General features: G+C 36.6%; 1 protein-coding gene across 1 annotated transcript; it reads right to left on the bottom strand.

Moving 5' to 3' along the window:
- Window positions 1-2,571: 2,571 nt before the first annotated feature.
- LOC131149750 (protochlorophyllide-dependent translocon component 52, chloroplastic) lies at window positions 2,572-13,610 on the bottom strand. Its single transcript, XM_058100469.1, has 7 exons — window positions 12,854-13,610; window positions 4,851-5,038; window positions 4,438-4,527; window positions 4,153-4,339; window positions 3,793-3,993; window positions 3,448-3,635; window positions 2,572-2,987 (listed from the first exon to the last, which is right to left on the bottom strand). Exons 1-7 carry the CDS (start codon window positions 13,385-13,387, stop codon window positions 2,729-2,731), a joined length of 1,647 nt encoding a protein of 548 aa, XP_057956452.1. The 5' UTR covers window positions 13,388-13,610; the 3' UTR covers window positions 2,572-2,728.
- Between the last annotated feature and the right edge of the window lie 14,183 nt (window positions 13,611-27,793).

Raw genomic sequence — 27,793 nt, 5'->3', positions numbered from 1 at the left:
TCTTATCTTAGAATATTTTACCTTGATATGGTTTCATCACTTTTGGCTTAGTAAAAGAGTAATTGCATTACATTTGATTTTATTAGGATTGGTTGTTTTGGGTTGAGCTTAAATTTCTAACAAAATCGGTTAGTTTGGTTCAAGGAAAAAGTCAAATTAAAGTTGTAATGGATTCTGTTTGAATAGGTTTGATGCTCAGGTGGATTGAGTCGAGTTGGTAGTTTAGTTTTATTTTTTAAAGAGAGAATAACATAGAAAAGTTATGAGTAAGATTGAAATTTTGTAAAACATGTGCGAGTGACTCAAGTCTATTGGAATATAGAGATTAAATTGGAAAGAGTTTTATTTTTATTTTTTATTTTTTTATTTTTATTTTTTAAGAATCGTAACCTCAAACTACGCCCACAATATGCAACATTTAGTCTTTGATCTCTTCCTTTATTTTTGTTATTATTTTACCTTTTTGTCATTATATTCGAATTGAATTGGGTCAGGTATACTATGCATCTTCAACTTGTTGTCCAACCCAAAAGTTTAGTTTGTATGAACTCACAGATCACAACCCAACCTAAATACTTTTGAAACTATTCTTTGTAAGCGGTTTTCGATTTGGCTGAGTCAGATTAGTTAGGTGAACCCCTAAATTTCACTAATAAAAAATTATGATTTTTTGAAATTTTGAATTGGTCTCACTCATGTAGTGGGACATGATCTTAGATTCAAAAGAAAGCATATGATTTAGACCAAAGCATGTAAAGAAGTTGAAAATCAAGTTTGCACAGGATTCTAGTAAGCATTGAAGTGGAAACTTGGACAATGTATGAATTAGTTGCATACTTGATTAGATAGTTCTTTTTCAAGGCCCTATAGCTTAGTGAGCTCTGGATAATTTTACAGTCAAAGCCTAGCTCATCTACTTTGTAGTGACTCAATACAACACAAGGAATATTATTCTACCAATGCCCAAAATTTGCCATGACATCTTCCTTCTTTGATCATTTTTCCTTCATGATCTGATTAGGTGGGGATGCCCGAGCTAAATCTTGAGTGTTCATGAAACAATACATCACAAGACAAGATAATGACATTTTGATGTAAAAAAGGTTTGTCAAAATTATTATTGAAAGGTGATAATACGATAAAAATATTAGGTAGATGGGGAACAATATTCTATGTGTCGAAAAATAGAGAGACAGAGCATCCTTACTTTGCTCCCCCTATAAAGTAGAGAGGTCGATGTGAAAAACTTGAAAGTGTAGCTATCATGGAACTATCATAGGCTTGAGAAATGGGATGATACAAAGATTTTGAAGAGTTTTACAGGGGTGGAATGATGGAAATGGGCAAAACGAATGTATGTGCTTCGAGACTTGATTTATAGAGATGTCTTATTTTTATATTTGTTCTATTGTAGTTGAACTATAGTCATAGTAGAATGATTTTCATAAATGTGGATATAAAAGTATTGTTGAGCAATGCAAAGTTAATGCCTTGGGCACAATGTATCAAAATTTTTCACGAATTGCTAGCATGGTTCATACTTCAACTCAACTCTAGTGTGATTTTTTATTATTTATCACATTCTATGCAACTCTGTTTTGTAACTTTGTAAAGACTAGGGGCAGATAATGTTATATTTATTAAATTGCAAGTCGCTAAACTAAAATAATCATAGATTAAGAACCACTTTTTAACTAAACAATTGCATGTTAACATAGAAGTAATTTTAACTGTAGAATTATTTTTACACTAAAGTTGTTTCAAAAAGTCCCTTATATGGCTCCATTTGTACTATTGAACTTGCATTTTCAGGTTATCAAAATTAGTTAGTTGGAAATACAGTAACCCTATGTATGGAGAGACCTTAGATTAGATTCGTACTAAATTTGGATAAGATGTAACATAAAATTATATTAAAATTTATCCAAATCTATTTAAATCTAAATTCAAAATCTAAAATTCATGCTTTAAAACGCAACATAAAAGTGGGTACTTGTGTTGCTTCCACCACTAGGTTAGATTTAACTTAAAGTTTGCCAATATGAGCAAGCCTTAGAAGCATATACAACATGTTGAATCGAATAAAAAAGAAAGCATGGAGGAGAAATTCATACACACATTCCCCACGTAGAAATGAAAAAAAAAAAAAAATGAATCGAATCAAATTTCTCACTTAATTTTATCATGCTCCCCTTCAAATTTTCATTTTGTTACTCTCCTGCCTCATTCCTTTCGCAAATCAAGCTTGCCATTAACGAAGTTTCAAAAGCCAAATGGTAAATGAGATGCTAGCTACCAGAAAAAGACCATCAATAGACAGTGAATGCTTGGGGTGATTTAATGGTTAAAAATTCCTAAACCCTTCTTCTTGATGATTTTTTCATAACAAGAAAAATCAAAATCCAACAAGATTGGAAGGCTCTGGTTTGCTAATTAATGAACTATTCATTCACTTATTTATTTTGCATTTCTTTTTTATAGAACTACTACTCTATATACCTTCTCTTCTTTCTCAAACACTTCTCTCATTCAAACCAAAAAAGATAGGGCAGGGGAGGGAAGACAGCATAATTTACGAATGGATGAACTCTGCATCCTCTTAATTAAGCATGTTTAAGCTTTACTACACAATCAGGTATAGACGATGGTGTCGAATATTCATTAGTTTATATTCTATAACATGGTGTTTCCATATATAGCCTAATAATACATTAAATAGTTTTGCTTCTCATCGGAGGGCATGGTTGTAGTCATGGAAGTAGAAATTTTTGTAGATGTAGTGAGATAACCACCTTGAGGCTGCAAAGCACAGCACCGCGACAGAGCCCATTGTAGTTCTTGCTGCTGTTGAAGACATAAAACCCTGCTTAATTGCAGCAACAATCCCAATTAAAGCAATAGAGATCACCTGCAGCACAACTTCCAGTGCCTTGAGACCTTTAATTGCTGCACTGCAACTGCTGCAGTTCACCACATGAGACCAATACCTGAAAAAAAAAATTCTCAACTAATATTTTATTGACTGATTGACTCATAATCCAGTAGGGACTGGTCGGTTTATGGTTTTCCAAACAGTGAAATGAAACACAGTAATGGAAAATTTAAATTCCTTTAGCTTGTACAGTAATTGCATGCCAAGGCAAGAAATTATACTTATACATATGATATGGATCACCGTGAAAACACACAACCAAATTCAAATGGTTTCAGAAGGCTGTGAATCACAAGTGTTTTTTTTTAACCTTTTTAATCTGATGTAATGAGAATCATTTTCTGGACAAGATTGGTGATGCTTTTTGTTGAAAATTCACCATAAAAATAGGGGAAAACATCCGGCCATTTTTTGATAAAAAATGTCTATTAATTTACAGAGAAAAGCAGATGAAGGAAATGATTTCTATTGAAAGATATTCAGCTTCTATTAAGTGAACTTAGGTTAAAATTTACCTATCCATCAGCCTTTCTCTAGGGGGAGTTGGGGGAAGGGCTCCACTGAACTTGGTTCCCCAGTCAACTTGACCACCTGCATGCTTTTTTAGCCACTTCCTGAAGCCAACCACAAGGGCATCTGACTTTGTTGGCAGAAAACAAGCTCTTTGCCAATTTGAAGGGCCAACATCCATTATTTTACGCTCCTAGGAGAATAAAATCATGAGCAAGTCAGGAAATACTAAATGCAATGCAATGGCAGATGCATTCCTATGCTGCTATATATGGTGAGGTAAGAGCAAAATGGTACATTTGGAAACAACCATTAAACCTTAATTTTAATAAAATAAGAGGAAGAGGTACCTCCACATGAAGAAGATATAAATCTGAATCAAGAATCAAGTTCTGTCCCACATGAAAAAACCATCTTGGGACAATTCGGTCAATCCAAACTCCAAAGTTTCTTGGAAAGACCCATATCAGTCTGCTATTACCTGGACTAACTGGAATGCAAATAAAAATTAACAGTGCTCTTCGTTGTTGTGTCATGCTTGCCGATGGCACCTGAGCCAACCAAAGCATGTAAGGTTTCAAAACTAAGAACAAAAGATAAAAGAATAGATATTTAAGGGGAAACCAAAAAGATATAATAGAAATTAATGGGGAAACTAAACAATCATTCTTCAACTTGATCTAATGAGATATATCAGCCTCAGGGAGCACCTTCTTGGTTCCACCTGATGAAACAGATCCATTGCCTTGATCTGCTACAGGGTTGGGAAAAGCATAAAACAAACATGGGGGAATAAATTTGCTCATTCCCCATTCCTGCTTTGCAGTGAAACCATTTATGTCCAACTTCTGTACACTCATTTCAACTGGTCTCCCCCCTTCTCTATCAGCCTTAACTGTGGAAGAGATATAGTGTTAGCCCTATGGAACTAATAAATATGTAGAGATGAGTAATAACTGAATTAGTAAGAACAAGATTTGATTAACAGTTCTTATCTGTTTTTGGATTGTTGGGTTCGCATAATTCCATAGTGTGCATACGGAACATGAGCAGGGTCCATAAGATTTTCAATCAGAACCTCGTAGCTGCAAATGCCAATTTAGTATGACTTAGAAGAGTTAAGAGCAAAAGTTAACCATTCAGAATTACAGAGAAATCTTATGCATGGGATAGCAGCTGTATTAAGAGTAGACAAAGGAAGAAGTGTTGACACCTTTTACATTTTTTTTTTCCTCCTTTCCTCGCATATAACAAGACAATAAAAGAAAAACCATTATAAGAAAGTATTTTATTTTCTGCATTACAGATGCCTTAATTTCCTAACTTAACAGCAAATCCAGCAGTACACGTATACATCTTTAGTAGAAAAAGTGGAATAAGAAAAAGTGGCCAGTTCATGATGGTGTACCCATAAGGAATTTCTCTATTTCCCATTAACTTCGTATATGATGGATCATCTAATTCTGGGATGTAGGGGGGCTTCTTCTTCATAAAAATATTTTCGTATTGAGGATCACTGTTAGGCCAAAACCAAACAATATCATTCTGCACAACACTTGGATAAACAGCTGCACATGCTTTCTTGAATGTGTGAACCTGCATTATTGGTCAAAAAGGAAAATCTAAATCATGTCAGCCACAAATAATATAAGTACGCTAACTTTAAACATGATTGCAGTTATGTTGCATTTAAAATATGAATCCTCTCTTCTATTCTTAAAAAAAAATATATTTTTTTGATACCAAAAGAAGAAGTTCAATACTAGATTAGGAATTTACAGGAAGGAGAATAAGACATCTCTGTAACAGAACCTGGGACAAACCTGAAAGGAAATAATTTGTTATCTTAAAAAGTATTATGTTGTTCTACAACTTTCACTTGTTAAAGTGCCGTGCCCACTAAAATTAAAAACTTTACACCAATCAAAAGTTGTAAAATTCTAAGAAGTTTTGAGTGTCAATGGAAACATTTTAAGAATGGTTGATCTTAAATCAGCCCATTAACTTTACAGCGAAGTTATTCCTCTAAATTTGAATAGGACCAAGAAATATATATATATATAGGGCAAAATACAGATACCTCCCCTAAGGTTCCAAAAATTCCACAAATTTCTTTTGACATTGATTTCTGGGAGACTTATAACCCATCTATCAAATTTAGAGAAGTAAAATTTCAAAAAATTGATTATTTGCCCTTTTTAACTTTGAGACCCATTAAATGACATAAACTGTACAATATCCCTCTACCCCCACAAAAAAAGTGCAAATTCCAGCATTGGGGTTGATAATACTAGCAATCAATTGTATAATCATCAAAGCAAATTACAATCTTGTGCTAATATAAGCCTCTTGATGTTGGTTTTGTTTTGCATGAAAAATATAAGCCGCTCATTCCAACATAAAAGATACGATAAGGGAGGGATGACTCAGATGGTATGTGTTATTTATGACTCTTATACTTCTGTTTTGATAAAGCAAAGAAGGAAGGAGCAAAAATATGAAGGGGGCAGCACAGCAAGACTCGTCGACGAATGGCCTATGTTCGTCAACGAGGGTACAACAGAGGATCGTCGACGAAGGCTCTGAAGCTCGTCGACGAATAATTACCGAGAGCAGGAAATTTCAGACTTCTAGCATCGTCGACGAGAGCCATGCATTCGTCGACGAAGGATGTTCTTGGTCTCGTCGATGAAGCACCTGTGTTTGTTGATGAGGGGCACCCGGGCTGCGGCAGTTTTCTGAAATTTTGAATTTTTGAACGTTAAGTAGTTGGCAAACGGGGGGAAACCTCCGAGGAAACTTTATATATGTCATCTGGGCATATTTTTAGAGAGAGAGTGATCATTATTGAAGTGTATTGTGTACATTGTGATTTCCATAATAAAATTTGTGTGCCTTTTGCTTCCGTGGATGTAGGCTTTGCGAACCACGTAAATCTTTGTGTTGTTGTTCTTATGGGTTGTGTTATTTTTTTTCTTGTTGTTGACTCTGTTGTGCAATTTCATTATACGATCCATATCTCAACAAATTGGTATCAGAGAGATTGTTGTTATGGCATCGGGATCGTCTTTTGCAAGATTTGATGTAGTCAAATTTGATGGAACCAGAAACTTAGGTTTATGGCAGAGGAGAGTGAAGGACATTCTTATGCAACAAGGAATGACTAAGGCTTTGCTTGATACTCAACCGGAAGGAATGAATGAGGCAACATGGCTAGATTTGAAAGCAAAGGTAGCGTCAACGATACGCTTGTGTTCGGCCGACGAAGTTCTCTATCAGGTGACGGAGGAGGATTCTCCAGCGGCTATCTGGCGAAAGTTAGAAAGTTGATACATGTTTAAATCCCTCAATAACAAACTTTTTCTTAAGCAGCGTTTATATTGGCTTAAGATGGTAGAAGGATCTAGTCTAAATCAACTCATCAATGTGTTTAATCAAATCATAAGTAATCTTATGAGAGTTGATGTGAAGTTTGATGAGAATGATAAAACTTTGATGTTGTTAAATTCTTTGCCCTCAACTCATACCTACGAAAATCTTGTGACCACTCTTACGTGGGGAAAAGAAACACTTGATTTGGAAGAGGTAACAAGTGCTTTGTTAAATTTTCATCAAATGTTGAAAATATGTGATGAAGGAGAAGGACTTGTGGTAAAGGGTAGTAATGAGCGAGGCAAAGGAAAGTTTAGAAATGGGTCTAATTAGAAATCCCGAAATCAATCCAAGAAGAAGGAAATCCGGTGTTATAAATGCGGTAAAAAGGGGCATTTGAAACCAAAGTGTCCGGATTGGAAGAAGGGAAATGCTAATAAGCATGAGGGGATTTCTAAATCTATGAATATTGTTCAAGAAGAGGATTCAGCAGATGGTGATGTTCTATCAGTTTCAACGGAGTCGGATAATTTAACGGAATCTTGGATACTTGACTCGACATGTTCTTATCACATGACTCCAAACAAGGAGTGGTTCAGCACTTACAGGTTAGTAAATTCTGGATTAGTTCTTATGGGTAATGATGCTTCTTGCAAAATCATTGACATAGAAAATGTAAAGATAAAAATGTTTGATGATGTTGTAAGAACATTGTGTAATATAAGACATATACCTGAGTTGAGAAAGAGTTTCATATCTCTTGGCACATTAGATTGTAATGGTTTTAATTACAAGTCCAAAGGTGGAGTCTTGACGGTATGGAAAGGTAATCTGACTGTAATGAAAGGGCAGAAATTGGATAAAAATATTTACACGTTGCAGGGAACTGCCGTTGTAGGTGGAGTTGTAACCGTGGATGCTGAATTAGATGAGACCGTCTTGTAGCATATGCGTATTGGGCATATAGAAGAATATGGCATGAAAGAACTACACAAGAGAAAATTGTTGAAAGGTTTGAAAACGTGTTAGTTAGAATTTTGTAGGTTTTGTGTTCTTGGAAAATGGAATAGGGCAAAATTCAGATCAGCTACTCACAAGACGAAAGGAATCCTTGACTATGTATATTCAGATGTTTGGGGCCTAGTTAGAATTGCATCAAAGGGTGGACATGTGTATTATGTGAGTTTCATTGATGATTACTCACAGAAGGTCTGGGTTTACTTCATGCGTCACAAATCTAGTACGTTTGCCAAATTTAAGATTTGGAAGGCTGAAGTGGAAAACCTAACAGGGAAGAGAATCAAATACTTAAGGTCGGATAATAGGACTGAGTACGCTGATTCTCGGTTTATGGAGTTTTGTACGGAACAGGGTATCAAGAGACATTTTACAGTTCGCCGAACACCTCAGCAAAATGATGTGGCAGAACGGATGAACCGGACTCTTGCTTATAGGGCTCGGTGTCTCAGATTGAATGCAGGGCTATCGAAGAACTTCTGGACCAAGGCAATTAGTACGACTTGTTTTCTAGTTAACCAATCACCAAGGGCATCACTAGCGGGTAAAGTAGAGGAAGAGGTTTAGACGGGAAATGTCCAGCCTATGTTCACGTGTCTAGTGAGTAGAGGTCTAAACTTAACCCGAAATCTCCTCGTTGCATCTTCTTGGGATATTCAAAGAGTGTGAAGGGGTATAAGCTGTGAGACCCAATCGCAAACAAGGTAGTGATCAGTAGAGATGTAGTCCTTGATGAGAAGGCTATGGTGAAGCGTACTCAAGAGTTTGATAAACAGAAATAGGAGCCAGAAAGCTACATATTGTGCAGGTGGAGTTGGAAGTTCAGGGCAACGGAAATGATCATGGTCTCGTGGTTGCGAGGAGCTCTAGCTTGGAAAACCTACAAGTCGACGATATTCCGTTAAGAAGATCCAAACGCACTATTCGGCCTCCACCAAGGTATGGGTTTGAAGAGTTAGTGTCTTATGCTTTTCTTACTAGTTGCAACGATCCAACTACATTTCAAGAGGCAGTGCACGGTCAGGAGAAAGATAGATGGATGGGAGCAATGATTGATGAAATGGAGTCACAACGTAAAAATCAAACTTGGGAATTGGTGGAGCTTCCAGATGGAAAGAGACCGATTGGGTGCAAATGGGTGTATAGGAAGAATGAGGCAATATCAGAAAAGGAAGGAGAGAAATTCAAGGCACGGTTGGTGGCAAAAAAATACTCATAAAAGAAGGGGATAGATTATGATGAGATCTTTTCTCCAGTGGTCCAACATACTTCTATTAGAATTATGTTGGGGTTGGTAGCTCATTTCGATCTTCATTTGGAACAAATGGACGTGAAGACAACATTTCTTTATAGTGACTTGGAGGAACAAATTTACATGGTACAGCCGGAGGGATTCATTGAACCAGGAAAAGAAAAATTTGTTTGCAGGTTGAAGAAATCTCTTTATGGGCTGAACCAGTCTCCGAGGTAATGGTATAAACGGTTTGATTCGTACATGATGAAGATTGATTACAAACGGTGTGATTATGACTGCTCCGTATATGTGAATAAACTTGATGATGACTCACTTATTTTCTTGTTATTGTACGTTGATGACATGTTGATAGCTACAAAGGATTTAACTGAGGTGAATCAGTTAAAGAACCTGTTGCATAAGGAATTTGACATGAAAGATCTTGGTTCAGCCAAGAAAATTCTTGAGATGGAGATTCTCTGAGACAGGACTATAGGAAGATTATGGTTATATCAGGGCGGTTATGTGCAGAAGGTGTTGGAAAGGTTTAGCATGGTTGATGCAAGACCGGTGAGTACACCTCTATCGAATCATTTTAAGTTGTCTACTACACATTACCCAAGTTCGGATGAGGAAATCCAGAACATTTCAAAAGTCCCCTATGCTAGTGCTGTGAGGAGTTTAATATATGTCATGGTATGTACGAGACCAGATTTAGCTCATGCAGTGAGCGTGGTGAGCAAGTTCCTCTCTAATCTAGGAAGACAACATTGGGAAGCTGTAAAATGGATACTCAGATACCTGCGGGGTACATCAAGATACGGCAACATGTTCGGAAAGCAATAGGGTTGTCCTTCAGTTATGAGATTTGTTGATGCAGATTATGCTGGAGATATGGATGGCAGAAGGTCTACAATGGAATATGTGTTTACCCTTGTAGGAAGACCGACATATTGGAGATCCATGGTATAGTCTCTGGTAGCATTGTCCAGGATTGAGGCGGAATATATGGAAGTTTCCGAAGCTGCAAAGGAGGCCTTATGGCTTACTGGTTTAGTCAAAGAGTTAGGGTTACAGCAAGATGGTGTGGGCATTGTGATAGTTAGAGTGTCATTTACTTGACGAAGAATCAGATATACCATGCTAGGACCAAACACATTGATGTGAGGTTCCACAAAGTTTGGGAATTGATTGCTTCGAGTGAACTTGTATTAGAAAAAGTTCACACATCTGATAATACAGCAGATATTCTGATCAAATCAGTTACTTCAAAGAAGTTCAAGCATTACTTGGACTTACTTCATGTCTCCAAGTGATAGAAGGGAGACATACTCAACCAAGCGTTTTTAAATTCAAAGTGAAGCAGTTCATGTTTTTGAGATTCTCCTAAGGGGCGTATAATCGCCAAGATGGAGATTGTTATTTATGACTCTTATACTTCTGTTTTGATAAGCAAAGAAGAAATGAGGAAAAACATGAAGGGAGCAGCACAGCAGGACTCGTTGACGAAGGGCCTATGTTCGTCGACGAGGGTACAGCAGAGGTTCGTCGACGAAGGCTCTGAAGCTCGTCGATGAATAATTACCGAGAGCAGAAAAATTTCAGACTTCTGGCATCGTCGACGAGAGCCCTGCATTCGTCGACGAAGGATGTTCTTGGTCTTGTCGACGAAGCCCCTGTGTTGGTCAACGAGGGGCGCCTGGGTTGCGGCAGTTTTATGAAATTTTGAATTTTTGAACGTTAAGTGGTTGGGTAAACGAGGGCGAGGAAACTTTATATATGTCATATGGGCATATTTTGAGAGAGAGAGTGATCATTGTTGAAGTGTATTGTGTACATTGTGATTTCCATAGTGAAATTTGTGTGCCTTTTGCTTCCGTGGATGTAGGTTTTGCTGAACCACATAAATCTTTGTGTTGTTGTTCTTATTGGTTGTGTTATTTGTTTTCTTGTTGTTCCGCTGTGCAATTTCATTATATGATCCATATCTCAACAGTATGGACACTTGCAATGTAGGTCATATAATACGTTAGTGAGGAAGAGTGAGTTAGTTATTGTGCGGGCCGTAGAGGTAGACCTAAAATAACTTGGAATGAGATAGTGAGTAAGGATTTAATAGCTCTAAATTTGTCAAAATAAATAGTCCATGATCACATAAATTGGCGAAAACTGATTCATATAACTGACCCCACCTAGTGGGACTTAAAGCTTGATTTTTTTGTTGTTATTGTTGTACTCATTCCAACAAATGAACTTCAACACAGGGGTAGTACAAACTGTGACCATTACGTAAAGGCCATTATGTATCCGCTATAGGACTGTTACACCCAAAAAAATATTTTATTTTTTTTACTTTTTCTTCTCACTTTTTCTCTCTTTTTCATATATCATTCTTAATATACCAAGTGGCAAGAGGGGGAAAAGATTATAATGAGAATAACAATGATACAAAATTTACTATTTTTTTAAATACTCACAATAGATGCATTAATTAACAATTTCAAAAATACTAATTTGTTAGGAATTTTTTTTTTTGATAATATTAGTAATGTGATATTTATGTTCTATATTTTTCAACTTCAACCTTCTTTCTTTTCTAACTATTTTATATTTATATTATTCGTATGTCTTATGTGTCTAATAGATTAATAAAGTGTATAATGTATTTTTTTTTAGTAATTAATTTAGCACACATAAGAATTTATCACAGATAAGAACAATGAGAAGTATCAATACGCACACACACGTAATTTTCTATCAATGGTGGTTTAAAATAAATGTAAACTTGTTGCCCTTACCAAATAACTTAGTTACTCGAACTAAAGGATTCAAAATACACACTCTTTCTAAGAATGACTAAAAGCTTAAAACATGCAAGTACGCTAAAACGCACAAGGTTGTGCGTGCTTCAAAAAAATTCACGGCTGTTACACCCGCTTCCCGTTATGTAACATCCGCTACTCCCGCTTCCCTTTACACCTGTTACCATTACGTTATGCTACCCGCTACCGTGATTTAAAACCATGGGTAGCACTCTTAATAATTGTTGAAAAGTGACAAACCATTTTCATCTTCTAAAGTCTTTCAAAAAATGGGATGGTATAAAATGAACTTCAAGATTCTCCAAGATGAAGATCAACAGAATTATAGGGTGGAGTTAATTCATCTAGTCTGGTTTACAGAACGAATAACACTGTAAACCTGAAAGGATATGGGTCTCCCCTTGCCATTCATCCTAATAATAATGCAACCGCAACTTAATGTTCATTCAAGTTTTCAGCTATTTGCATATGATGGAACATCATATTTCAATGTCCATAAAATTAGAATTAGACTATTTTCTTGAATGCTAGAACAAAACAAACACGATCACTGAAGTCAATATTTTACTTATTTTTAATTTCAAATGGACTAATGGCAGATGATCTTGTGGTTGGTAGCTTGGTTGTGAGGGGGCTGTCGCCTCCCAGCTTCCCATGGGTGATCGTAACCTGGTAATTTTCTTTGCAAAGAATTTTATTTTAGACCACCTTCATCGGATTCAAAAGTAATGAAAATTTAAATTAAAAAAAAAAAAACACTGAAAAAATAAACTGAAGTTGCGTTTGGAAGCTTGAAATTCAAGCCTCAGTGAGTCCTAAATGATTTTGAAAGTAGACTAAACGAGGTTCATGCCTTTGAAATACCCTTCCAAACACAGGATAAGGATAAAGCAGAAATCACTCAAAAAAAGGGACAATGATTATAAAACATTCCCAATTGGGTAAGCAAATTCCAAGAAATTATACCGGAGGACCATCCGGGGGAGCCTGAGGAATGAACTTGCAGTCACCGGAGCCATTGAAACACCATCCATGGTAAACGCACTGCAACCTTCCCCACTGATCAATCCTTCCTTCGGACAAAGGAGCCAACCGATGCGGGCAACAATCATCAAACACCTTCCATGCATTCTCATTCCGATCCCACCACACCACCACATCCAAACCCATAATTTTTTTCCCATGAGGCACTCTCTTGTCGAGATCACACACCGGCATAATCGGATACCACTGAGCAAACCAGTCGAATTTCTCTTCCTCCCCTTGAACCTCGAGCTCTGGCTCAAGTGGGTCTTTGCTGGGCAACTCATCTGTTGAAACAGAAACAGGGGAAGAAGAAGAAGAAGATGTAGCAGAAGAGAAGAGCTTGGATTTTGCGGCGTTTCTTTGAATTTTCCAGAAAGATGAAGTGGGTGCACAATATACGGGTTTATGATCAAAGGGGGAAAGTCTGGTCGAAAGTTGACATGAAGGAAACGAGGGCAGCTTGAGAGCTTCCATGGCAGCTTGTTTGTTTCGCTGTCAACGCTCGAAGCCCAGAGAGAGAGAGAGGCAGACGGGGGTTACAGTCTTACAGATACATGTTTACATGATCTTGTTGTGGTTAATGAGAAGCCAATGAATGGCGGGTGGTGGTTGTGAGCCCATACGTTTGCGTGTTATATGTGGCGCCAGCAAAGGATCCTGAAACGTTTCTAGTTGGAGAGAATGGTAGGCCCAAATTGCTTGTGGTTTTGCTGAAAACTCACTTTCAAATTCTAAAATGCAAATAATATCAAGGACGGTAAGGAACCTTGCAAAATTTTTTATTGGAAAGGAATTATATTGCTCGCAATAAAAATAGATGAGGGTTTAACCCTTTTGCAAAAGTCTTGTTAATTTAATGAGCTAATTATTCCATACAAAGAACGACAAGTATTTTCCTAAAATACCTCCTACTTTATTTAAATTTGTGATAGTTCCATTGAATCCTCATCAAGGTCTTTGAGACATAATTTAATTCATTACACAAGTCATCTAATTGGTAGGAAAGTTCATATCAATGAGGGTATTTGTAGTGATCCTAAAGATAAAAATTAAAAATTAAAAATTAAAATTAAAACTAAAATCAAATTATTTAATTAATTAGTTAATAATTATTATTAATTAAATAATATAATATAATATATTAATATAATACTATAATATGTTATATATATATATATATATATATATATATATATATATATATTTGAAACCTGAAGCCTTAGAGGCTTCAGATTCAATTACATTTCAATTTCAAGCACCCCCTGCGCCAACTCTCACTCTCTTTCTTCGTTGTTCTCATCTCTCTTTCTCAATTTTTTGGCGAATTTTCAGTCGATTGAAGAATTAGAAAATACCACTGGATTCTATACTGGACCACTAACATTTTAACTTGAGTGGATTCGTGATTAAGACATCGTAGACATCACTCCTGGGATAAGGTAAACTCTCTCTCTCTCTCTCTCTCTCTCTCTCTCTCTCTCTCTCTCTCTCTCTCTCTCTCTCTCTCTCCTCAATTTCCCTCAAATCTTTAGCCAAATCGATGATTGGACACCACCACAAGGTCCTAGGTTCGATTCTCGTCATTTTAATCGGAGCAAATTTCAAGTTTGGACTTGCTAGGCACCACTCCTGGGATATGGTAAGGGGAATAAAATTATAGTTTATTTATTAAATTGTAGTGATTAAATTAGATTTCTGGAAATATTTTGGAATTAAGTTAAACTGCAAGGATTTGATTAAATTAGATTTCTGAGAATATTTTGGAATTAGATTAAACTGGGGGATTTGATCATATTGGTGTTTTTAAATATGTTAGAAATTAAATTTAAATATGGGAAGTGAATCATACCTGCATTTTCTTTAGAATTTAATTAATTAATTGGAGTACGGGGGCCTAGGAAATGTTAAAATAATTATTATTCTGAGGTTGAACTGATTAAATTAGGGTTTATGAATACAAGGTTTTGTGTGAACGCCGCAGGCACTATTATAGGATTCGTGCAGGCATTTTTTTTAGAAACAGGTAAGGAGAATAGATTATGTTAAGCGTTTTTACAAAGTTAACTGCTTAAATTATAGTATGTGATTTCAGAAATGATATCTAAGTTTTCCTAGGTATACAGACATATGAAATGGGAGTTTTGAAATTATATACATTTTGTGTAAGTTGGGTTGGGTTGAGTAAAACCCTAAAATAATGATATAAATATTTTCAGCAATATATTTGTAGAGACCCAGAAAATTAAATTAATAAAGTAATAAAAGAAATGAAAGAGAAGGAAAAATGAAATTTAAAAAAGGGAGAAAACAGGGCTTCGTCGACGAACCTAGGGTCTTCGTCGACGAATGTCCCGTAGATTTCGGTGACGAGGTACATGTGTCTCATAGATGAGAGATTACCGAGAGAGTTTAGGGAATTTTAGGTTGAAGTGCCTGCATGGGTTCGTCGACGAATTACTTAAACTCGTCGACGAACGTCGGCTTATATATTTACAAACCCTCATTTTCAGCAATGTTTTCTCTCTCCTCTCACTCTCTCTCTCTCTCTCTCTCTCTCTCTCTCTCTCTCTCTCTCTATAGAAACTCGAAACCCTCACCTTCTCTCTTCGTTTCCAACTTCGTTACAGCCCGGTTTGACGATCGGGAACTGCCACGGGGTTCCTGCGAATATTCTCTACAACATAGGCAGAGTTGTAACGCCTCTAACCCTTAAACCCGGGTCCAACGCGTTATACCTAATAAAATCTTGATAATCCATAATTAATAATATACGCAGCGGAAAACATAAACATAATCTCCATATAATATAATATCAGAGTTTACTAATTCTAACTATAATCCATAATAAATCATCCATCATCTGCATTTTCATAAATCTACATAACCTTCAAAACATTTCAGTGTTTTTACAAACATTCCTTACTCAACAGCCTTAACACATAAAGACATAAAACATAAATATTTACATTCCCCAAAATTAACGTAGAATTATACCCCTTTTCTTTTTCTTTTCCCAATAATGTTATAAAAACCTCGAGCTCTTAAAGCTCAATCTCGAGGAAATCTTGAAAAAGATAAATTCATATTCGGGTGAGACACATCTCAGTAAAGGAAGAAACATATATATTAAAACAACGTATGACTAACATGAGGTATAAATATATCATTTTAATACACTTGCAAATCATTACCATAACTTTGAAATCATTTTCTAAACCTAAATAATCACATGCAAATATTTAACCCACGAGATTACCCAAGGATAGGGGTGATTACCCGCCCATACAAGTAGCACCCCTCTGCTATGATACTTAGGCAACCCTGAGGTCACAACTAAAGCATACTAGGGCACTCACCTTACTTTGTAAGCTCTCAAGTGTTAACTCGATCTCATACTCACACAGTCAACAATAGTTTACCGACAAAGGCCCTAAGGATAGGAAAATCTACCCGCCCATACAAATAGGTTCCCTCTGCCCTAATACGTTATGCAGCTACTGCCACCTCTGAAGCTACTAGTGCACTCGCCTTTCTCAACAAGCCCACAGGCGAAGAGTTTGCCTCACCCTATCGTAACATGTTTTACATACATAAATACTTTTAATATCATAATACATCATTCTTTCTGTCTTTATTTAATCATACATATTTATTCATGTTCATAACTTAACATTGCATTGCATTTCACTTTAAGTGGCTCTTTCCCATTTACATCGTTCACATTTGTCATTTCATTTCATGGTCATTTTATTGCATAACATTTTCATTTCATTCATTCACGCTACAGTTGGTCTTTAGCCATCATTTGTTAGTCCACATAGAAATGCGCTAGAATCTGCTACAGTTAGTCCACATAAAAATGCGCTAAAATCTGCTAACATGGCTGTCTTTCATCTGTCTTACATTTATATGATTGCATTTAACATACACAGGCGATATTGTCCATATCATATTTTATTCTCAATACTTACTTAGTTTGCATCTTATACATTTAACATATATTTGCACAAAATCTCATGCCACACAATTTAACAGGAAAATTCATACATATTCCTATAAAATAGGTCAAGCCACATTTAGCATTTAATTACTGAAAATATAATTTCCATTTCTTACATAATTATCTAGAAAATTCCTTCCACTCTCTTCAGTTCATTTCCACAAATACATAACTAAATAAGTGGTCATAGGCTCAGGAATCATAGTTTTACATGGTTGACATTTTAATAATTCACATCAAAACATAAATATAATATAACATAAATTATTACCTTTAATTTCATAAAATCTGATTTAATATATAATTTTCCCTTGCCTGAATTCTCGAACTATACCAATAGGAATCCCACACAGATGCCCGTGGCGCTCACCCGGACCCTGATTCAAAAACCATAGTTTCATTAAATTATTCTTAAATAAAATACTCTTTAAATATTTCCTAGGGTTATAATTTCCAAATTAATAGTTATACCCGCAAATATAACTAATTTGTCAAATTTTCCAAATCTCACTTCGCTTTGAAGTGGGGTCTAGAAAACCCCAACTGAAAATTTCCCCACGTCAAAATGACTACAATCGCGACTAGGACTACGTGGTGGTGCCCGATCATCGATTTAACAACATATTTAAAGAGAAATTAGGAAAATGGGGAAAAGTTACTTTTCCCCAGGAGTAGTGCTTAAGTCGTTCCCATGACAAATCTGCTCCAATAGAAATGTTGGTAGCGGAACCAGAAATTCAACGGTACCTTTCGTTTCCCGATCCGCTACAAATCCGTCGAGAAATATAGAGAGAGAGAGAGAGAGAGAGAGAGAGAGAGAGAGAGAGAGAGAGAGAGAGAGAGAGAGAGAGAGAGCGAGCTGAGGGCAGGAGGGGGCGGCTTCCTCTGTTCTCTAGATCTCCTAAAGTTATCTTCAGGAGATTTGCTTTTATATATATATATATCTTATTTCAATTAGTTTTTTTTTAAATCTAATGTAATAATTTTTAATTTAATAACTAATTATTTAATTATTTAATTTATCTTAATTTAAATTTATATATATATATATATCTTATTTCAATTAGTTTTTTTTTAAATCCAATGTACTAATGTTTAATTTAATAACTAATTATTTAATTTATCTTAATTTAATTTAATTTTTAAATTTTTTTTTCCCATGTCATTTCTTTTATTTATTTATTTGTTATTTTATCTATTTTATTATTATTTCAATCATTTTAATTTTTCGGGTCTTTACAAGAGTAAATTTTTAAATTGGAGTTTTGGTGCTTCATCCCAAAACCAGGGTAAGTGAGATACTTTAAGGATTTTTAAGTTAACTTGGAATATATAGAATTTAGAGATTTTTGAATGATAAATGTCCTAGGAGTTGGGTATTTTAATTCGGTAAAAATGTGATTTTTAGGCTTTTGAAATGTGAACTGTAACGTCCCTCAATTTCTTAATATAAAATGTTACATAATAAATCAAATGGTCAACCCGAACCCGTGGGTAGCGGGAACATCTGTCAAACACAGCGAAAAACCTAGCAGCAGTAAACATAAAATCTCAAACATCCAATCATAAAACATAATACTAGAGCTTTCTATAACATCAAAATACTGTTATTATATATAACCTCCAAAAGTCAAAATAACACTAGGATCAAATAACAAAAACTCCCGATCCTAGTTCAATGCTTACCCTTCTAGTAGGGAAGCTTCAATCACTCAATGGCGGCTCTAGCTCGCCAATCTCACTGGATTTCCTAAAAATTATTTAATATTCGGGGGTAAGGCACTTCTCAGTAAGGGAAAATAAACTAAATACAGCTGTATGGCAACATGAATATTTAATGCATTTATACGTATACAGTACATTTCATAATTCTATAAACATCATCATATCGTATTGGGTAAACATATATTTTCACATCTGTTAATAATCATAACATACATAAAATCATCTGTTATAACTGTAGTATTGAAAAAAAACCCAGGATGAATAGCTAGCTGGTGTCATGTATTACCCCCCATGACAGGTTGTGCAGCCCAAAGGCGGGACCCGACAATGGCTGGCCGACCACTGCCGAATCAAATATGTCTGTAAGTACGATGAGCCCGCCACACCCTGGTCTAGACTGTCAGGTGGACGTCCACACTCTACTGAAAGCCACATCGACTATCCATCTCCCATCCCCTCATGGGATGGTTAGCATTAATCTGATGTAGATATCTGATCTACACATATAGCTACGATACCGAGCCCCTGAACTGAACTAAACTAACATCCTAGTGGTGATAACATATAATACATGATCATATATATAATGTCATTACGGCCTCGTGCCAAAAATATAGTAATTACGGCCTCGTGCCGAAAACATAAATACATGGCCTCGCGCCAATAACATAAATACGATGTTGTGCCGATAACATAAATACGGTCTCGTGCCGATAACATAAATACATGGCCTCGCGCCAATAACATAAATACGGCCTCGTGCCAATAACATAAATATATGGTCTCGCGCCAATAACATAAATACGGCCTCGTGCCGATAACATAAATATATGGCCTCGCACCAAAATTGTTTCAGGTATATATATTCTGAAAATACATCATTTATCATATAATCGTCAAAACCATCACAACATAATTCATCTTTTCATAATACCTGAAAACATGTTTCCTTCGTAAAATTTTTCAAATCATAATACATTCCACGTAAAATAATATTCATGTCACACATGTGTTGTAAAAAAAAAAAAACGACCATACTTCATATTCTAAAATCGTGAATTCCTTACATCTCATACACACATATGCATTTTAATCATCATAGCAGTATTTTTCCAATCGTACATTTCATTCGTAATACACAATATAACATATGCTTTTCTAAAAATAAATTTACTCATAATCAATAATAATTTGTATGGAAAATTACTGCTTTAGTTTATTCCCTTACCTGACTACTGAGAAATTCGTTAGGACGCAAAATTTCACGCCCTTGGCGCCCAAAATTTAACTTCTACAATTTATATTTTCCCCAGATTAATTAATATATTTCTTCAAAATAATACTCATTTAGCCTTCCTTAGACTCCATATATCTCAAATTAATATTTAAACTATTATTTAATATCCCCACTTAATTTTCCAAATTTTACCTGCGGGGTCCCAAAATTACACTCGCGGCTCTCACCCGAGCCCTAAATTTCAAAAATCCTACTTCAATCCCAGATGGTTAATATTTTAGCATTTCTAAATTAATACTAATTAATTAAAAATAAGCCCCTTAATAACCCCAGCACCCCAAATTTGGGGTTTTGGTCTGACACCCCCACGAGAATTCCGTCCCACTAGACTTATAGAGAATCATCCCTAGATTCTCGTGGTGGTGTCCGTTCGTCAATTGGGCTTATATTTTGCAAGAAATTAAAGAAAAAGGAAAAAATGACTTACCCTGGGGAATACGCCTACGCCGCTCCTAATCCGCTCTGGTAAAAATGACGGCAGCGGTGAATGGAGTCCAGTGGTATTTTTGAATTTTTGATTGGCTGAAAATCCGTCACAAAATCGAGAAGAGAGGGAGAGAGAATGTGAGGAGAGAGAGAGAGAGAGAGAGAGAGAGAGAGAGAGAGAGTTCAGAGAGTTGCAGAGAAGAAAAGAAAAGAAAAGAAAAGAAGAAGAATAATAATAATAATAATAATAATAATAATATATATATATATATATATATATATATATATAAAAGTTTGAATCTCCTGAAGCTTCAACAAGCTTTAGGAGGATAATAATAATAATAATAATAATAATAAAATAATAATATTTAATGAATATTAATAATAATATTTTTTTAATAAAATAAAAATTAATTAAAATTAATTTTTTTCTTTTTTTAAAAAATTTGTTTAATTAATTAATTAATTATTAATAATTTTTTTTTAATTTTTTTTAAATTTTTTTTTTTTGAAATCATTCTATTAATCTTTTATATCTCTTTTTTGGGGTTTTTACATGAACGCCAATGAGCGTCAGATTTAGGGTGTTAGTGAACCTCTCAGTAAGTTAGGTAAGGGGAATAAATTAGAACAATTGATTTTGTGAAATACTGATTGTGTTATTATATGAAAATGAAATTATGATATTTACCTTAAATTTATTATGATATAAATATCAGATGAAAATTTGTGTGGCATACTATTTATATTGAGAAATGTTTAAATTGGGTTAAATGATTTATCTTGAAAATGTGAATTGAGATTATGAAATGTGAAATGAGATATGATATTTGAAATGGGGAAAAATGTTGAAAGTGTAATGCACTGAAAGATGTATATTTTCTGAGAAATGATGAATATGAGAAATGTATATAGTAATATGAGATGAAATGAGTTGTGAATACTGTATTGCGAAAACTGAGTTTAGAATACCAATTTTGTGAATATTTCAATGTTAATACTGCACTGCAGACTCTAAAATGTGAAAAGGAGAAATGAAAACATTGCAACGTAAATACTGTAATATGAATGTGATATGGGTATATTGAAAATGTGAACATTGCAAAGATAATGTTGCAATGAGAATAATGATATATGAATGTTGATATGAGAATATGGAATTGAGAATATGTGAATGTGTGTATTGTAATGTGAATACTACAATACAGATGTTGAAATATGGTTATGAGAAATGTGAATATGTGTAATATAAATATTGCAATGTAAAATTCTGTAATATGAATACTAAATTATAAGAATTGAAATGTGAAATTTCGAAATAGGAATACAAACATGTGATTGATGAAATGTCAATACCACATAATGATTGTTGGTATGTGGTAGTAATAACCCTGTTGGATGGATATGGAAACCCTAATTATGGGTTGTGATATTGGGCATGATGCTATTGCTAGTGGAGTTAGTGCAACCACACGGGCTCGTAGAGAGTGTGGTGTGATAGTAGACTGAGCTATATAGTAGAGTTGTTGTGCCCCCTGATATACTCCCTATCTTTTCTCAATTTCTCCTTAAATCTTCAACTAAATCGACGATCGGGCACCACCACGGGGTCCTAGTCTCAATCGTCATCATTTTGGCCGGAGCAAATTTTAAATTTGGGGGTCCTAGGCACCATTCCAAAGCGAGGGTGAGATTTAGGGAATTAAGAAAATTAGTTATTTTTGGGAGTTCAATTGTTTATTTAGAATTTATGTGCCTAATAAATGTTAAAATAGTATTTTATTTATGGTTGATTTGATTGAACTAGGGTTATTGAATCAAGGTTCGGGAGAGCGCTGCAGGCATAGTTTCAGGGTCCCTGCCGGCGTAATTTAGGAAATCAGATAAGAGGAATAGATTAAGCCAGTAATTTTTGTGAATTCACTGGTTAAAATGAAAATTTTATGTGTTTATAAATATATATGATTAACATATGATTTTTAAAAGAAAAGCCAACCGTTTGAATTGTGGTTTTTGAGCCTATGGCTATAGTTATTATTTGTGAAAATGGAATGATTAAAGTAATGAGTTTTCTGAAAATTGTGGGGATAATTTGACGTGTATCTTCAATAATATGGATGATGAATATGGGTTGGCTTACTATTTTAATAAGATATAATTATGCATATTATTTGAAATGTGTGGCATGAGTAAAATGAAAATATCGAGTGGAGTTGTGATATATATATATATATGTATGACATGTTGGAAATACTGAAATGTATTGGGATTATATTGCATGTGTATTGTTAATCAAAGTTGGACTTGAATGTTGAATTGCAATGTATGATTTGAGAACTCCGATGGACCATAGTGAGGCACAGTACTATTGCGTGTGAATTCTGGAAGAGCTTAGTGCACCCACATGTCTCGTGGAGAGTGTGGAGATGGGATGGTCGATTGTACTGTGTAGGGTAGAGTTCCCCCTGAAGTCTAGACCAGTATGGGAAAACCAACCTGACTTACAGACTGAAGAGGTTATTTTTTTATTTAACTCTGGTGGGCTGACCAAGGTTAAGTCAAGCCTTCGAGCAGCACAAACCGTCATGGGGGGAAGCATGATAGTGATTATCCATCTGGTAGTGAGTTCTAAATGTATAATTGTTTAATTTAACCAGTGAAAAATATAAGAACAGAATATGTGAATGCAGACGTGAATACAGAGTAGCATGAAATCAGAGTAATGTGAAATGTGAATGTGAAATGCGGATGATGTGAAATGTGGAAGTGAGATTCACGTGATGTGAAATATGAAAGTCAATTATATATGTAATGTGAAATACTAAGAACATGAAAAGATGAGTAATACATAGATAATAGATACAGAGTAAAGTAAATATGTATTATATATTGTAGTATTATATTTGTAATAACCCGAACCGTGATAACTGGGTTTAAATAAATAAGAGAGGAGCAAATTTGGAATTTGGCATATTTTGTCGACGAAGCCAGATTTCGTCGATGAAGCTTTTGTTCTTCTCGTCAATGAAATTCATAAACTCGTCGGCGAGGAGAAGCTGAGTTTCGAAAAAACCAATGATCTCAGATTCGTTGACGAGGCCACCGATTCGTCGACGAAGGTAATGAAAGATTCGTCGACAAGTATGCCATTTCATAGATGAATTAAGCTAGGTTAAAGGGTTATAAATAGGAATTTCCTTTACTTCCTTACTAAGTAACTTCAAATATATCTCTCTCACTCTCTCTCTAGAACTCTCCCTACTCTCTCTTTCTCTCTAGATTTCTTCGTCAATCATTGTTGGAATCAAGAATCGGAAGTTACCACGAGAATCATGGAAGGATTCTCTACAAGTTCTACAGATTGGAATTCCATTTCGGAGATTTTCGGGTTTTGGCGAAAAATCGAGGTAAGGCTCGATTTTCAATTCTGATCCTGTAGTTTTGTAAGAAACTGTGTTGTAAGCATATTCAGTATTGTGATTTGTAGGTTTTGGAACTCGGTTCTCTGATTAGGAGCTTTGGAGTTCAGGATTTGGTATTCGGGGAAAAGGTAAGGGGAACTATGTTTATATTGGTTATTTTTGAAATCGGATTCAGTGGAATTGTGGTCCACGGTCCTGTGTGTGTTTTGGCTACTCATTTGGGAGGATCTAATGGGGAAAACGATGGATTTTTCATTATTACAGTTTTGGGAAAAAGGGAGCGACGGGCTGCATCCTTGGTTTTGTTGAAAACCGTGGGTATATGGTGATTTATACTATGATATTGGGATGGTCGTGCCTTGAATTTGTTTAAACTATATTTTTTTGGAAAACCATGTTTTAGATTACCAAATGGGTGTGGTTTGTTTGGTTATATGAGCATGCATGTGTGTGTGATATGTTGAAATGCTAGTAGGAATGCGGATCCAAAATTGTTCCAGGTACTAAGAGTGTCTGGCACTATATCCGAGGGCGTGTGTTTATTGCCTGCATGTGGGCAAGAGTGTCCAGTTCTATATCCGAGGGCGTGTATTTTACTGCCTGTCATGTGGGCAAGAATGTTCGGCTCTATATCTGAGGGCATGAGCTTATTCCGACAGATCAGACCAAAGGGTGTGGATCCACCAATTATGCATCGGTACGATGCCATGGGAGTCGAGGACTAGCCATGTGCTGGTGGCGCTGTGCTTCGCGGGTTGGCTACGTGCCAATGCTGGATTATCGCGAACTGGCTTCGGGCCGATGGGTGTGACAACATCGGGTTTGCTGATCATGTGTGTGTGTATGCATGTATGCACAGTGTAAACTAGTACTAGACTGCATTGAACTGCGTGTATGTTGTATCATGATAACGCTCAAATGTCACACACTGATATAACTTGTGTTATTCTTTACTGAGAGGTGTCTCACCCTTATTGTACGTACATTTTTACAGGTCCTTCGAGTAACCAGAACTAGCGTCCTAGTGTAGGGAGCGTAGTGGCTAGTGTACTGCGTTGAGCTCTTGGGTAAGTGTTAGGATTGTATTTTTGGTGGGTTGCCATTTTGAGACGTATTTGGGCACCCGTTTGTATGTTTTAAAAAAGCTATGCTCTGCTCTTGTATAAACTCTGGTATGGTACTATATATGTTGTAATATAATGACCTTTTTTTGCTACGTATATGATTGTGTTTGGATGTGTTTAGGGTTCTTGGGAACCCCACAGGATCGAACCCGTATCCATTGTACTGTATCTTTGGATGTTTTATCAGATACAGGATCATATTAGATTATATTTTCACCCTTGGATCCCATTTCGGGGTTTGGGGCGTGACAGCTTGGTATCAAAGCTAACTAGGTTACTAGATCTTGTAAACTTGGTTAGGCTTAGTTATGAGTACATACCATAGTATAGGATGTGGATATAGGTAAAGTTGGTTGAGAGTTGTTCGGTTGCTAGACCGGGATTTGTCGACTATATTCCATGTTTTTCCTGGGATGACGATTCCAGTAAAAGCAGGGCAGATCATTGATGACTTTCATGTCGGTGTAATAGGACAGACCTAAACCTGGAAAGGAGTAGTTAACACGATTAGTGTAGATCGTTGTGTTAACTGTATGTGTTGTAGGGATACTGATAAATTCCTATTGTGTTATAGAATGGAGCCCAAGGATAATGACCTAGGAAGTGGCTCCAAGGATACTGCGAGTGATGAGTCCCCTTCTATGCCTTGAGGTTTGACGAGACAGGTTTTACGGGAGATCGAGCGGAGTGTGAGGAGACACGAGCGCTCTCCTACTGCTGCGAGGTGCACCATTGAGAGGTTCACACGCATGCATTCTCCGACATTCTCTAGAGGACCTGACCCAACGACAGTAGAGGTCTAGATGGAGAAGACTGAGAGGATTCTAGAAGTCCTGCACTGCACGGATAAGCAATGAGTCCTCTATGCTACTTTCCAACTGTCTAGGAAGGCGGATCGATGGTGGATTGCGGTGAGTCTGCTGGAGAAGTAGAGAGCCAGTCCTAAGGAGATGACGTGGAGCAGATTCAAGGAGGTGTTCTTCGACAAATACTTTTCGGCTTCCGTACGCGATGCGAAGGCAGATGAGTTTTCTACTCTGAATCGGGGGAGTTTGACGGTGCAGGGGTATGCAGCTCGATACATAGAGTTGTCCTGTTTTGCACCATGTATGATCTCAAGCGAGTATGAGAAGACTCGGAGGTTCGTGAAGGGTTTGAGGAAGGATGTTCGCAAACTGGTGGGTATGCTTCAGATCCGCGAGTTCTCGGTGTTGGTGGATAAAGCCACAGTGATTGAGACTGGTATCCGAGAGGATGAGGTGGATCAGGAATCGAGGAAGAGGATAGTACCTTGTGGTTCTCAGACAGGATCTCGTCAAGGATCGTGGAAGAAGAGGAGTAAGGGTCGGGTTATCGTCAGAATACTGAGCACCAGGATTCTTAGATGAGCCAGACAAGTGGTCGTTGTACCAGATGCCACAGGTGGCACGAGGGTGAGTGCTGGTCATTTGGGGGTAACTGCTACAATTGTGGTCGGCCAGGCCACATGTCTCGTGATTGCCGTGCACCGAAGTGAGATGCACCTGCAATCAGCGAGAACCAAGGAAGCAATCAGATACCTCGGGGAACTGTTCAAACAAATACAATTCCGGCCAGAGTATATTCTTTTACTTTAGCAGATGCTGAGCATGCAGGTAACGTGGTGACAGGTACCTTGTTATTGCTTTCGAATAAAGCTTCTGTTTTGTTTGATTCGGGTGCAACCCATTCCTTTGTGTCAGTAAATTTTGTGGGACGGTGTGGGTTTGAGACCCGAGACATGAATGAGGTGTTATCTTTTACTATGCCATTTAGAAGTGTATCTTTCTATAGGAATATGTTGGTAGACTGCCTAGTGGAAATTCAGGAGAAGCTGCTACCGGTGAATCTTATGGTATATGACATGTCGGGGTTTGATATCATTCTGGGGATGGATTGATTGTTCTCCAGTTATGCTGTGATCGACTGTCGTAGGAAGGTAGTAGTGTTTAGACCTCCTGGGGAGCAGGAATATGAATTGGTGGGATTGTGTGTGCATTTAACACCACATATTCTGTCAGCACTACAGGCGAGGAGGCTACTCTTAGACGGATGTTAGGGGTATCTAGTTTGTATGAAGGAACTGCCGTGGGATGAGTTGAGACTCAAGGATATTCAGATAGTTAGCGAGTTTTCAGATGTGTTTCCAGATGATTTACCCGGTTTACCTCCAGATTGTGAGGTGGAGTTTGCGATAGAGTTGCTGCCTAGTAAGGCACCGATCTCTAAAGCTCCGTACCGGATGGCTCTAGCAGAATTTTGGGAGTTGAAGGAGCAGCTGCAAGAATTACTGGACAGGGGTTTCATTCGACCTAGTGTTTCGCCCTGGGGAGCTCCAGTATTGTTTGTGAAAAAGAAGGATGGTTCGATGCGGATGTGTATTGATTACCGTGAGATTAACAAGGTGACTGTGAAAAATCACTATCCTTTACCTCGTATAGATGATCTTTGACCAGTTGCAGGGAACGCGAGTCTTTTCAAAGATCGACTTGTGGTCAAGATATTATCAGGTGAGGGTCAAATTGGAGGATGTAGCGAAGATTGCTCTCCGAACCAGATATAGCCACTATGAGTTCTTAGTCATGCCTTTTGGGTTGACGAATGCTCTGGCGGTGTTCATGGATCTGATGAATAGGGTTTTCCATGAGTACTTGGATCGGTTTGTGTTGGTGTTCATTGATAACATTCTGGTATACTCGAGGAGTACGGAAGAGCATGTGGAACATTTGAGGTTAGTGTTACAAACTCTGCAGGAGAAGAAGCTGTATGCTAAGCTGAAGAAGTGTGAGTTCTGGTTGAGTTAGATTGCGTTCTTAGGCCATGTGGTTACTGGGGATGGTATATCAGTTGATCCTAGCAAGATTGAAG

Source organism: Malania oleifera, chromosome 2, assembly GCF_029873635.1.
Source record: "Malania oleifera isolate guangnan ecotype guangnan chromosome 2, ASM2987363v1, whole genome shotgun sequence".
NCBI classification, from domain to species: domain Eukaryota; kingdom Viridiplantae; phylum Streptophyta; class Magnoliopsida; order Santalales; family Ximeniaceae; genus Malania; species Malania oleifera.
Note: the sequence above shows the minus strand (reverse complement) of the source record. Positions and strands in the feature narration are given on the sequence as shown.

Coding starts and splice junctions, on each gene's coding strand:
- LOC131149750 (XM_058100469.1), bottom strand. CDS start 13,387: ATGGAAGCTCTCAAGCTGCCCTCGTTTCCTTCATGTCAACTTTCGACC. Junction 5,039..12,853: donor CTCCCCCGGATGGTCCTCCG/GTATAATTTCTT, acceptor CCAATAATGCAG/GTTCACACATTCAAGAAAGC. Junction 4,340..4,437: donor ACCCAACAATCCAAAAACAG/ATAAGAACTGTT, acceptor TATCTCTTCCAC/AGTTAAGGCTGATAGAGAAG.